Below are 13057 nucleotides of genomic sequence, written 5' to 3' on the forward strand. Positions count from 1 at the left end.
AGTATTTAAAAATAGCTATTAATTTTATTATCACCATGGAAATGTTTACTGCCACTTATATATATTGTAGCCATAGTAGAAAATCTTCATTCGTTATTTCGTTATTCGTTATTTCGTCATTTCGTCATTTAAATTCTATTATGTAAACTTCATTAAATTATTAGTAATTGTATATTTTGTGATATTGGTATTTTTATATAAACAACAAAAATCAATTACGGAGTTATTTATTTATTTATTTATAGCATTGTGATACAAATATAAATCATTATTATAATCGCTATAGGGTAAAAAACACTAGCGCCGCGTTGTAGCAAACCGGTGGAACTAAACGCTCTATTACTATATAAGGGAAACAATTAATTTTAATTTTTCACGCTACTAATTTGCACTCCACGAGCACATATTTCAAAGATAATACTATCAGTTACGTTTGCAAATAAATCTGTACCTAATATTCACTATAGTTTGCACTCACTGCTGGTATTACTCCTAACGTAAACGAAATTGAAACATTTTTTATACATGAAAATTATACTTGAACAAAACATAGAACGCAGGCTAAGGGTCTCTAAAATTGAAGACGCAACCGTAACAGTTCATAAACGATTCCTCTTAATTAATTTCTTCTCGTAATTTGTGGAAAAACTATCACCTGTCAATGTTTAGTGTAGCGACCTATAGTTCCTCGAGTACGAGTTTCGAACACCAACTTGCACAAGCCGCAAGTGGCTGTGCGCCTAGCGTCGAAGTCAACCGATATTCGATGTTAAGCAAACAGAGTGCGGAACCGCTAGGATGGGTGGACCATCCTAGCGAATAGTTACAACAACAAGCGTCTGGGGTAAGGAGTCGCTGCCATCAGCCCCACTGATGAGTCTAGGCAGCGACTCTGAGACGAAACGCATAACCTTTCCTCACCTTACCCACATCATCACTTCCTACATTATCCTCGCATTATCATCGCCATTTCAAACCCTTCACTAAACATTGAAAGGTGACAGTTTTTCTACAAATTACGAGAAGAAATTAATTAAGAGGAATCATTTGTGGACTGTTATGGTTGCATCTCCGATTTTAGAGACCCTAAGCTTGCGTTTTATGTTTCATTTAAGTATAGTTTACGTATATAAAGGATGTTTTAATTTCGTTTACGTTAGGAGTAGTGTCAGTAGTGAGTGCATATTTTCGCAAACTATAGTGAATATTAGATTCAGATTTATATGCAAACGTAACTGATAGTATTATCTTTGAAATATGTGCTCGTGGAGTGCAAATTAGTAACGTGAAAAATTAAAATTAATTGTTCCCCTAATATGGTTATAGAGCGTTTAGTTCCACCGATATGCCACAACGCGGCGCTACTCCGTAAAACAGAGAAAATTTCATTTTCGAAAAAACCTCATTTAGCGAAATGAATTGTGAACTTTGGCGATTGTATTACCCTAATGAGACCCTTAGCTTTCTTTTCATACCCCATTTGACTCATAAAATGCAGAAATAAGTATTTTTATAATTTATTAGTACCAGTGAGTTACTGTTAGATGGCGCTACCATGTCCATTTTGTGACAGTTCGCTCTAATTACGAAAAAAACCCAATTAGGAGGAATAATTTGCGAATTTTTTTACATGCCTCCTTAAACTTAGGTTCCCCGCTTTTTTTCTATGTGTGATTTGTCCTAGAAAAGCGTGTGTGTAAAAAGTTGAATTTTTTTTTCAATAGATCGACGGATGTCCTTGTCGCACACTATTGCTTTCTTTGTCTAGCGTCATTAGACAAGGAGACAAACAGCGTGTGACAAGGACAGACATATGTGCGCGGTAAACAAGGAGAGCGACAGTGTGCAACAAGGACATATTCGCACAAAGAGAACAAAAGCGTGCGATAAGGATAGGGTTAAGCACAGATGTGGTATGTATAAGAATAGACAATCTTATGAGGTTTTTTAACCTGAAATACCGACATAGTGAAAAAATTAATGGTTTTTTAGCGCACTCTACACTTGAACTGTGACTTAACGTGAAACAACGATAAGTATGGGAACTACATTACCTAAAACGATCGAAATTGGTCAAGCCAAATTCAGTCATATACCTCATCTGTTTTTTCACGTTAGGTTTACTCGTGTCCCTCGTTTATGCTTCTACTATTTGAAACTTGAACATCACTTTGAATAACTTGTATCATTTATTTTTATATAATTTTTATTTGACAAGTGGTTGATTACAAAAAAAAAAAAAAAAAGAAAAAAGATGGAAAACATAAGGCTAAGCCCAACAACAATGGATATGAAATTAAAAAATAGGAACAGTGTGAATAAACTCAAACATAGCTCTCCAAAATTGCAGGAGGTCTTACGAGAGGTTAGCCGCGTGACATCTCTGATTTTGTAAATTTAAAATGAATAAAGTCTATACATGATTACAATACAATGTGTTGTCAATTGTGTTATATTCTAACTTGTCAATGGAATTGAATTTTAGAGATGTCGTCAAAAAATGAGGGAGAAACGAGGACAGTTATTTAACAAACGTAGATTTGGTTTAGAACTCTGTTCGAAAGATGTACAGGAGACTTTAACCGAAATCGTTCGTAAAGAATTCAGTGATCTTATGACTACAAACCTAGATTCAACTTTTGTGGATAATTCATTTCTAAATGAATCACTTGATCCCGAAGCAACATTTGAACTTGAAAATGAAATAGTCAATGAAGGTGAATTGATAGCTCTTTTTTTTTGTTATATACAGCATCTAGTAGTATTTCTATGTTATTTATAGAGCAATGGATAATTCAAGAATATGAAAGAATGATGCAAGAAGAAATTGAAATGCTAGCTCTTACTGCAGATGGACAAGTTGATGAAGTTATCTGTCCTATATGTCAGATATCGAACTTAATAGAAAAAGAAAATAAAATAGCTTGTAGATCTTGTGATTTTATATTGAACAACAGTGTCAGCATTAAGGAAGTAGGATATCATATTAATAACTGTGTGAATATCCATTCGTCTCAGTGTAAAGAACCACCTGGCTTTTTTCCACTTCCTGAGAATGACAAGATATCCCTGTATCTCATTTGTGATAAATGTTCAACTTGGACATTAATAATATAAATTTTGATATTTCCTTCAATTAATCAGCCATTATTGAGAAACATTATATTTTTTAAGTTACTAATTCTTAATTTCATCATTAGTAATAATCCTTCAATATATATTGTATTTGTTAGGATCTTTGATATTAAATTTAGCTTTGGACGTCATATTGATGTTCAATAAGATAACATAGACAATAAGATGTTTCTTTTTAGTAAAATAACAAAGGAAAGAAATAAAAAATGAATAAAGAATCGATAATTTTTTATGTTTTGTTCGTAGAAGAAAAAAAGTACTAAAATTTAATTTTTAGGGGAGATTATTGTTTGAATAACAATACATGAATTTGTATGTGATTATATGGTACATATTGTACAAAAAAACTTCCCTTTGTTGATCTGTTTATATTATTTATCATTTATACATATACAATGTAAAGATAAATAAAAGACAACTGTATATTGTAAAGATTAATTGAACAGCTATTTGTAAAATGTAAAATTTATATTTTTGCAATATTGTTAAAATAGCTTAAGAAATTCTTAAAGATTATTCATCACTTTTAACTGTCTGCTATATAAAATTGGTATTTAAAGCTAACAATATTACAATATGCAGAAGTCTTTTATAGCTTAAGCTCTAATATTTAAATTCTGTTATAAATGATTTGTACATTATCACATGAAATTTCATATTAAAAACTTCATATTTAATAACATTAATAGTATGTAATAAACTTGAAATTTGTGAGCAATCCATTTTTTTTTATTTCATATGTATTTGATTATCAGTAATATAATCCTTTTATTCTTTCAGTTATTACTATGCAAGTATCAACAGCTATATTATTTATTATAGAGTGCAAGATGAAAAATGAAAATATTCCCAAATATTTAATTTTAAATTGTAATTTTTAACAATTTATGTTGAAAACTACAATTTAAAATTAAATATTTGGGAATATTTTCAATTTTCATCTTGCACTCTTCTACTTCAACAATTTATGTCTCGTTATAAATTTCATGGCACTGATTTCATGTATAGTTGTATATTTTATATATCATAATAACATTCATGTATTTTCGTAATGTAAAAGAAAATATAACCAATTATTTAAAATCAATGGTAAATAATTCTTTATTCGTTAATAAAAAAATTTCTAAATTTATACGATCTTTTAACGAAAAATTATTCATATTTTGATTATTATAAAAATATGCCAACAATATAATATATAATCAAATTAATAATATATATTTAAAAAAAAGAAATTATCTTAAAAATAAGAAACGTTATCTAAAAAGAAACAGAATTTCGAGAAATTATTATTACTAATTTTCATCTCTTATCATTGCCACAAATATCATACTTAGTTAAAAACAAGCATAGTAAAAATATAATGGAATGGTTTGCTCCAAACAATTTTCCTTCCTTTTTTTGAATATTACATAAAAAATGTAGTCAAATATTACAATGAATTTAATGGGTAAATGAAAAGAAAAAAAGAAAGGAATTTATCGTAAAAATTTGTTATCGCAATTCGTGAAAATGTAAAATTATCATACTTCTCTCAATTTTGAATGAACATAAATGTGACGTACATAATTATGTATAATAAATATTAATGTTTTCATCTTATTTATCTTTTTTATCTTTTTAATATTTTATACGAACGTATGAACAATCACGACTACCGTTATAAAAAAAAAAAGGATATTCAAATCTCAATATATTCCAAATTTGTAACAGTCTGTATATCATAGTATATATTTTGTCTAATGTTTGAGATGTTAAATTCATGTACATCTTCATATATTCTTAATAATTAGTTATTAAATTTTATGATCACAATTTTGTGAAGAATAGGGACAAATTGCACTTTAAGTTCTTTCCATTCTCAACTGTAATCGTTGTAAAAGGAAACCTGAACGTCTACTAGGGGTGTGCGGCATTTCGGGTTCGGGTCGGGTCCCGAAAGTTTGTGATACTCGTGTACCCGAAAAATCTATAATATTCGGGTAACCGAATATTACATCACTGGTCAGAGTGATAATTTTTCAATCGGATTTTACATTTATTCTTTCAAATTTATAAATATTTTTGTATTCTATATAAGTGAAATCAAATTTTAAAAATCCACAAAGAAAACAGTTGATAATATGAAAATATTATGAAAATATTATATGAAAACTATTTTATTTTAAATTACTGTGAAGAAAACATAATTGTTCGACTTTTTGGGGTATTAATTTTGTTCGCGTAACTGTTACAACGTTGCCAGCATTTGACAATAAGCCTTTTTTTATTTGGGTTTCCTTTTTAGTCGGTCGAAAGTCGCCAAGAGCACTTGATATTGTCGTCGCAGTTATCCATGGATCTTTTTCTTTTAAGTTAATTTAGTATACATTGTATACGCGAGTTTTCTGTGAGTTTTATTTTCTATCCACTCAAGATTGCTCGTGTTTACTAACGATGTAGAATTTTCATGATACCTTGTAGCTGTATAATTTAACAAAACCAATAGTTTTTCCTATTCCGCAAAAATAAAGAAACGCTAACTTATTTTTAGAAAACATACTTTCCCGAAAAAGTAATATAATTTACACTTTACAATCAATCAAAAATCATTATTCAAGTATTCATTTAATAGAATCGCAAAGCTGGATTAATTATGTCGTTGGGTAAACGGACTGAATACTCTTACTATGCCCGCTTTTTTTTATCATTGACAATAGCAGCAATATTGTAAATTCAATTGAATCCAATAAAGATTGAAGAACGAATAAGTGTAAAATTCGATTGAAAAATTACCCGACTCATGACGTAATATTCGGGTATATAATATCGGAATATTATAGATTTTAGAGTTCCCGAATCGATCTAAGCACTACCACTTCCCGACTTCGATGTCGGGTACCTGAAATTTTCGGGTACTCGAGTATCACAAGCTTTCGGGTCCCGACCCGAGCTCAGATACCCGCACATCCCTAACGTCTACTACTGTAAAAAAGGGTCATCTTAAGAATTTTCACGTAAGTTTCTTCCCTAAATTGGCTTACTGCTACGGTAACTGCTTTTCTTTCGCTCGTTCTTTTAAACATACAAGCAAATCACGCTTCACGATTTATTCGTATATTATAATTGGTCACTGAGTTGATCGTCGCCGTTCCGTGCGATTAACTGCTGCGAGTGCTTCTTCCGGCAGGCGACCAGGATCTGATAGAATATCGGTGGCAGTACACAGATATCTTAGGGAGTTTAGAACAGCTACAAGAAATTATTAGTAATATTATATTTAATTCCAAATTTATTATACTATAACGCCTTTACTATAGTAGTCTTAATATTTTTCCAAAAAGGATACAAACCTGGTCTGAGATCAACGAGTGAGCAATGTTGCTCAACCCACAATATTGTACTTCTGTATAGATCTTCAACACTCGCAGTTGATACCGAGGAATTGAAAGAAATCATCAGAGGTTCAAGTAATATACTGAACTAATCGTTTTATAAGGAAATAATGCCACATACACGTTTTTAATTGAACAGAAATTGCAATAAACGTTTTAAGAAGGATACAATCCAAAATTTCCAATTCTCTCTTGTACGCGTGCGTACATATTCATCGAACATTTCCTTCATTTTGCTAGTTCTGTGTCTAGAAATTGGAGCACCCGTTGCAGGAAGCATAGATTGACAATTACTATAACAAAAAATTCGATAAATTACTACGATCTTTTTAAAACAGAATTCGTGTCTTTTGTCTCAATTTTCTTGTTACCTAATAGACGTATTAAGGCACTCGATTTGATGTCTTAAACTATCCATCTCCTCTTTCAACTGATTCCTCTCCGCCCTTAACTGCCTGATATAATCTGCTCCTTTTTGTAGCATAGCAGCCTTGCTCATCTTTGTGTTCGGATTTTGGCTAAGCTGCGGTATCAAACTATGCAGCATATCAAATCCATTTTTAATATTATATCTACGCTTTTGTTCCGCGTGAATGTGCCCGACTCTTCTCTGTTCCTTATATTGTCCCCGTTCAGTTTCACCTTTTATGTAACTTCGACTCGGTGACAATGGGCTTCCTATACTCATCGGACTATGTAAAGGACTGAGGCTTAACCCTTGAGGACTGTGCGCGTTAGAGCTATCCTTTGGTGACCCGGGACTATTTTGCGGCTGATGCGCTGGGGTGTTTGTATTTAATAACATTTGTTGGCTGCAAGTAGTCTGTTGCATTACCTAATATGCAACATACAGTTGAACGCGTTGTATATTATACAAGATAAAGGTTTATTATTGTCTGTATCAACGTTATGTAATCTGTGATATGTTTATATGATTTGTTACTTAAGTCTTCGTAGTTCAAACTAAAGAATTCTATCCGTTACGATACAAGGACGAAAATGTTGAATTAATTTTATATTAAAGAGTACTTTATTCTTGAATAACGTTGACTCAAGTAACTTTTAATTTTGAAATAAGATGATATAAAAAGGTACCTGTTGTTGTGATTGCACTTGCACCGTAGACGTTTGGACAGTGACCGGCGTGGTAATATGGTGAGCAGTTGTTACCTGCGTAGACGAAGCTGAAGGTGGAAGCATAGGTAAGATGTGTTTCATGGTAGTGGCTGTTTGGGTCACTGTCGGCACTATATTATCAGCTGGCATATTCATTGTGTGTACACCAGATGTGTCTATGTAACGATATTGAAGCTCTCATAATATTCTTTTTATCGACAAAATATATAATACCGTGTGATCGATTTCTCAATAATTTGCGCATCACGTCGCCATTAAACGATTTATAAAATATAGAATAAGTTAACCGTACAAAGATTACGTTTCTTGGAATACATACTATTCGTGAGTAACTGTGCGAGCAAAACATTGTTATTTAGATTTAGTGCGGGATCGCTCGCCGCTGATACTAATGGTGGCGGGTGCATTCTTGGTGTGGTTAACGACGAGCTACTTCGAGATCTATTCCTTGCTTTTATCTGATACTGAAACAAAAAATATTGTTTCTTATTACGATTAACTTCTTACGCTTGAATATAAAGAAGAAAAAAAAATTTATTCATATTTATAGTAAATGATATTATCATAAATTATGTATGAACCTTGGGCACAGCAAATACTTCTTCTTTCTCCGAATTTGACACAGCAGGTTGTGGCAACAATTTTGTCGTCTGTACAGTCGGCGTAGTGAGATCTAAGCCGGAGGGTCTGCATTGCAACAGTATCGACGATTGCGAAGGTTGCTCCGCGGAAACCGATACGACTTGTTGTGGTGGGTGTGTCTGAAAAAATATCACGATAATCTGATTGTATTGTTAATCATAGTTTTTTGCTTTATTAATGTGCTATGCAAATGAAACAGCGCGTTGCAGTGAAACAGGACTTGTCATGTTGTATTTGTGAAATACCTTGAAATTATTAACGTTGAATTTGCATTGCTGCGCATTAAAACTTTGCGGTAGTGTGGAGAACTTGTAACAACATTGTTGCGGTTGAACGACTTTGTACGGTTTTGTTGAAATGGGCGCGACCGATGGCAGAGGCCTGATGTTCCTGTGTTGTGCCGACACTGTAGAATTTGTTTGTCCAAAATTTTGTTGCACCGTCACCAGATTTTGAACGTGGCCAGCAGTGATAGGCGCGATTTGATTCGCGTGAACAGGCTGTTCATTCAACCTTGTCATCTGCACTTGGTTTTGAACTGATGCCAACTGAACAGATTGAATTTCCATGGCGTAAGATGGTTGCTGCGAAGTTTGTTGATATGTCGAATTTTGTTGCGATTGTTGCGTTGTTCTTTGATACGTGTTCCGTTGCTGCTGAGGCTGTTGAATCACTCGGCTAGTCCTCGAGGAAATTCTACTTGACCGACCTTTTTCCCTAACAGGTTGACTGGTTGAAGTAGGTTCGTAGTTTTGTTGTATGGTGCTATAGTTCTCATTCAGAGTTCTATAACGTATGTATGAACGTTAAAATAGAATTGCATTATAAAAAATTCTATATAATGCATGATTGATGCTCACATATCATTCCTGAATGTATTTGTTGGCTCTGGCTGAGGTTGAGTATATATTTTAGCGGTGTATTGAAGATTCTGTATACTACTTCCTTGTTCGTCCTGTGCCAACGCTGGCTGTTGTGCGGTTTGGTCATTCTTTACTGCGGATTCTTGGCTTAGCTCGTTGATCTGATTCATAGGCGTCATCAAGTCGAGATCAGGATAGTTCGCGTTCAAGGTACTGTTTCGAAACATGTCGTCCTCTTCGGGGACAGGGGGCAACTTAGAATTTAAAAATTCTAAAACCATGAATATTATATCAATAATATATTTTGTCATTCACATCAACTATTAGACAGTATATTTTATATTGACTTGATACCTTGTAACGGTTCAAGAGTGTCCATAAAATCATCTAAATTTGGCTGGAGTGGTCCCAAGCTGGGTTGTATAAAATCCGCCAGACTAGCTCCACGCGCTGTAATGATAAGGAATTGCATAAAATAATTTTTTTACAGGTATAACTATACATTAACTATACTATATGTAGGTTTCATTCGAATTCATTTTCGTTCCGTGTTACAATACTGTAATCGATACATATATTATTTCGTTATCATTCCTTTATCGGCGTTCTACTTTTTTTCTCGGTTCCCGTTTCTGTAACTTAAACGATTTTACTCGTCTACTTTTATTTATGAATTACCAATTTCTCTGGGATCGGGAAAGTATATTGGTTGATTTGAACTGATTGTTGAAAATAACGTATCAGTCATAAGCTCCATGTAATCTTCATCAACCATCATACTCTCTCCACCTGGAGTCCCACTGGTCCCTCCGTGTGTGTTGCCTGTACCTGCTCCAAAATTGCCCGTTGTTCCCAATCCACTGCCCCAATCTAACACGTCCATCGATTCCATCTGAAATGAAAAATATTTGCGAGTTCTAAAAATTTTTAAAAATTGAGAAACAAATACGTTTGACTTTGAAAGTCGAAATTTATTTCGTGCCAAAAAGGAAAAAATTACAAAATATTACCTAATTCGACGTTATTTGAAAATATGTTTTTTTGCAATTTGAAAATTGGAACTGACACAATTGGAGGAAATGTAATAGCAGAGATTATACTTGTTATTTTTTTTTATTTTTAATTTCCATATATGGGAAATTTTTTAATTTTTAGGTTTCTAGTTTTAAAAAATTTGATTATAAGACATTTGTAACTTGTAGATAGAATACCATTTCGGTGCCATCCTTGTTTGTCCAACCAAGGATTTTGTTCCGGTAGAACATACGCCATTTCTTGTATTCCGCAGTAACTGCAGCTAGTTTTCGCTTCCAGTATTTGCCCTCTAAGACTACTGCCTGTGATAAATAAATTAATTAATCTTTTAAATTTACACTGTAGCTGAATGTCGGTCATATTCTCTTATACAGGGAATAAAAAAATGGAAGAAAATTTTTAATACAGTTATAAAAATAATGTAACCAGGAAATGATTTAAACAGTCTATTATTTACAAAGCACTGATTTATAGATTCAATTGTAAGTAAATTGTTTAATAGTGTTTATTTAAACAGAGGACTTAATTTACAGAACAGCAGCTCCATTTTTGGTTACACATTTATTGTACTTTCTTAATTTCTCAAACAAGATCTTATAAAATAAAATATGATGGCCATTATCAATTTTTAGTTTTAGAAAAGATAACAACGTTTAAAATAAATTAATACATATTGAACCTTATACCAGACTATCATCAAGAGAGTCTCAATAAACATAGAAAGCTTATCACGAAGTGATAAGCAAACGTACCTCAGGTTTATTGTGAGTATCAACATCCAACGGGGACGCAAACTGGCATACTAGCGTGTTCTGCTTCAATATAACTGAAATTATAGAAATTTATTTCACTCTATATCGTTCATTCTCAACCAGCAATTCTCTTTTAAAAAGAAAAAGAAAAAATTGAAAACTTTTGGAAACTATCTTTGTTTTACGACATGAATTCACCTGGTCTTGTTCATTAATTTTCTCCCTTTTTTCATACAGAAAAAAAAGAAAAAAAATATGATTTTTTAATATCCTTATATTCATGTTGTCTTACATCATTTATGTAACTTTCCGCTTCTTCCAGAAAAAGGAAGAAAAAAAAAAAAAAAAAAAACTACTGAGCATTCTAACGCTGCTGGATCCTCCAATTTGTTATGCCCCAATCACGCTTTTAGTTTCAATCGATCAAAAGATCTACAATGTTTTAAGGAAATCATTAACATATGATTGAAATTACAATCCATTTCTCCGTATTTTTTAAGAAGTTTTTTGATTCAAATAAAAAAAGTATGCAGCGGTACTCTTACCTCTAGCCTCTATTTTACTAAATAAATAAATTAACACAAAATTTAAAGGAACCACGACCGACTGACAATGAGTGCGATTTTTAGCTGCCAAAGCCTCCATTCATTGCAGAATTTTTATTTTACACTTTACACTTTCACGATGCGCATTCTCAAAGGATCGATGGATGGTTGTTCAGGTTTCTATGGTTCTATGGATGGAAACCTAAACGACCATCGATCCTTTTAATTTTGATCCTTTTTACTCTCTTTTTACGCAGTAAAGTTTACATTTGAGCTTAAAAAGGAACCCCCCGAAAGAAAAGAATAGGTATGCCTATACTCGAAAGGGAAAAAGTTCGTATACGAACCACGATGCGTTTCTTGGTTGAACGAAGTTCAACTTTGAGTTCGAGTCGGCCACGCGAACGTTGGAACCGATTAGTTAGCTGCCCTTCGACCTACGGCCATGCTCGATATGCTGGTTGCATCGAAGAAGAGACGCAAGCGTCCCGATGCCGACTTTGCGGCGACGCATTTTGTAATGTACTCGCGAAATAATTCTCGTAATCACTAACGATAGCAGGTACAAAGTCCTGCGACACTGTCTCAACTGCGAATTAAATTCGACGTCCCCTCCGTTCGACACTTCCAACGCTTCAATCACTCTTTCGTCTCCGAATCTTGTGCTTCGCTTATAGTCGCCTTTTCTATATACTTTAACACAAATTTTTCTGCAGTTTAGATATTAATGGAAACGATGATGTCTTTTTCTATTAAAAACAACGAACGTAACTATGCACTGGGAGTACAGTATACAATACATGTGCACAATGAAGATCATAACTCAAGTAACAACGATGAAAAATTGACAATATTTTTAACTGTTCTAACTTCGTAAAAAGAAATTACATCAACAATCTACTTGGTCTCTACTTTGAAGTTCTTTCAAAGATAGTTTTACTACACACTACGTAGTGGGTAGAGTTTTCTTCTCGAAAATTGTAAAAAAAAAATCTAACAAACATTTTAAATTTAAAATATCGTCGATATAAAAATTTATTTCGAAATTAAATTGAAAAACTTAGAAACGTTCATATCGTCATCGTTTTTCTGTACTTTTTTGATTTTTTTTAGAATCATGATCGACATAGATTCTGAGGAGTTCATTCGTAGATCTTGGGATTCCCTTATTTCTCAATTCGGTTGATATCGTCGCTCTTACGTTTTTAAAATTATCACTGGACACGCAGTTTTATTTCGTTTCTCTATGAACGTGTACAATCTTGTACTCGAAATTTTTGCGCTTTGCTTGCGAATCAACGAGAAAATATACACGTTCGCGGGGGTTGACGAGTGGAGAATCGAAAACGGCGGAGGTGATGAATTTAAAAATAGCGCTCGTGGCAGTCGAAATGTCAGTGAACGAGATACGCTTTGCGCGCTTCTGTCTCTTGCACAATTCTGAGCGGATTGATTTATTTAAATGTCCATCTTCTTACTTATACGATCTTAGCCTTGTCTATCAATTTCCCTTCTCCGTTAAAATTAATCCTTTAACCAAGAACGACGAATCAACATAATGTACTCATTGACAA

At 33.1% G+C, this 13057-nt stretch overlaps 2 protein-coding genes across 7 annotated transcripts in view; one reads left to right on the plus strand and one right to left on the minus strand.

Annotated features, from left to right (window-relative positions):
- The first annotated feature begins 1675 nt into the window (after positions 1–1675).
- LOC122531640 (RPA-interacting protein) lies at positions 1676–3138 on the plus strand. 2 transcript variants are annotated; one of them, XM_043659723.1, is made up of 4 exons: positions 1676–1913; positions 2219–2365; positions 2486–2717; positions 2783–3138. In XM_043659723.1, exons 2-4 carry the CDS (start codon positions 2255–2257, stop codon positions 3115–3117), a joined length of 678 nt encoding a protein of 225 aa, XP_043515658.1. In that variant the 5' UTR covers positions 1676–1913; positions 2219–2254; the 3' UTR covers positions 3118–3138. The 2 variants fall into 2 exon arrangements, with proteins under 2 accessions (XP_043515658.1, XP_043515657.1); XM_043659722.1 differs by lacking the exon at positions 1676–1913 and having other exon boundaries at positions 2048–2365.
- Positions 3139–4838: 1700 nt separating this feature from the next.
- The window catches only part of LOC122531631 (carbohydrate-responsive element-binding protein), a 28684-nt gene continuing 20465 nt past the window's right edge, over positions 4839–13057 (minus strand). For 3 of the 5 annotated variants that reach the window (XM_043659697.1, XM_043659699.1, XM_043659698.1), the window contains 13 exons: positions 10939–11012; positions 10363–10488; positions 9830–10043; positions 9506–9601; positions 9149–9422; positions 8534–9074; positions 8228–8407; positions 7966–8110; positions 7605–7801; positions 6881–7344; positions 6679–6802; positions 6468–6597; positions 4839–6366 (listed from right to left, as the gene is read on the minus strand). In XM_043659697.1, the coding sequence (XP_043515632.1) occupies positions 6245–6366; positions 6468–6597; positions 6679–6802; positions 6881–7344; positions 7605–7801; positions 7966–8110; positions 8228–8407; positions 8534–9074; positions 9149–9422; positions 9506–9601; positions 9830–10043; positions 10363–10488; positions 10939–11012 (2687 nt within the window). In that variant the 3' untranslated portion in view covers positions 4839–6244. Of the gene's footprint in view, positions 6367–6467; positions 6598–6678; positions 6803–6880; positions 7345–7604; positions 7802–7965; positions 8111–8227; positions 8408–8533; positions 9075–9148; positions 9423–9505; positions 9602–9829; positions 10044–10362; positions 10489–10938; positions 11013–11830; positions 12189–13057 lie in introns of those variants that run through there. The other 2 variants (XM_043659700.1, XM_043659701.1) reach the window with 2 other exon arrangements.

Source organism: Frieseomelitta varia, unplaced genomic scaffold, assembly GCF_011392965.1.
Source record: "Frieseomelitta varia isolate USP_RPSP 00005682 unplaced genomic scaffold, Fvar_1.2 scaffold_407, whole genome shotgun sequence".
In the NCBI taxonomy this organism is placed as follows: Eukaryota; Metazoa; Arthropoda; class Insecta; order Hymenoptera; family Apidae; genus Frieseomelitta; species Frieseomelitta varia.

Excerpts from the sequence above, each read along its gene's own strand:
- LOC122531640 (XM_043659723.1), top strand. The coding sequence starts at position 2,255 with ATGGAAAACATAAGGCTAAGCCCAACAACAATGGATATGAAATTAAAA. Across the intron at positions 2,366-2,485 it reads TGCAGGAGGTCTTACGAGAG|AGATGTCGTCAAAAAATGAG; the intron begins GTTAGCCGCGTG and ends ATTGAATTTTAG. Across the intron at positions 2,718-2,782 it reads AAATGAAATAGTCAATGAAG|AGCAATGGATAATTCAAGAA; the intron begins GTGAATTGATAG and ends TGTTATTTATAG.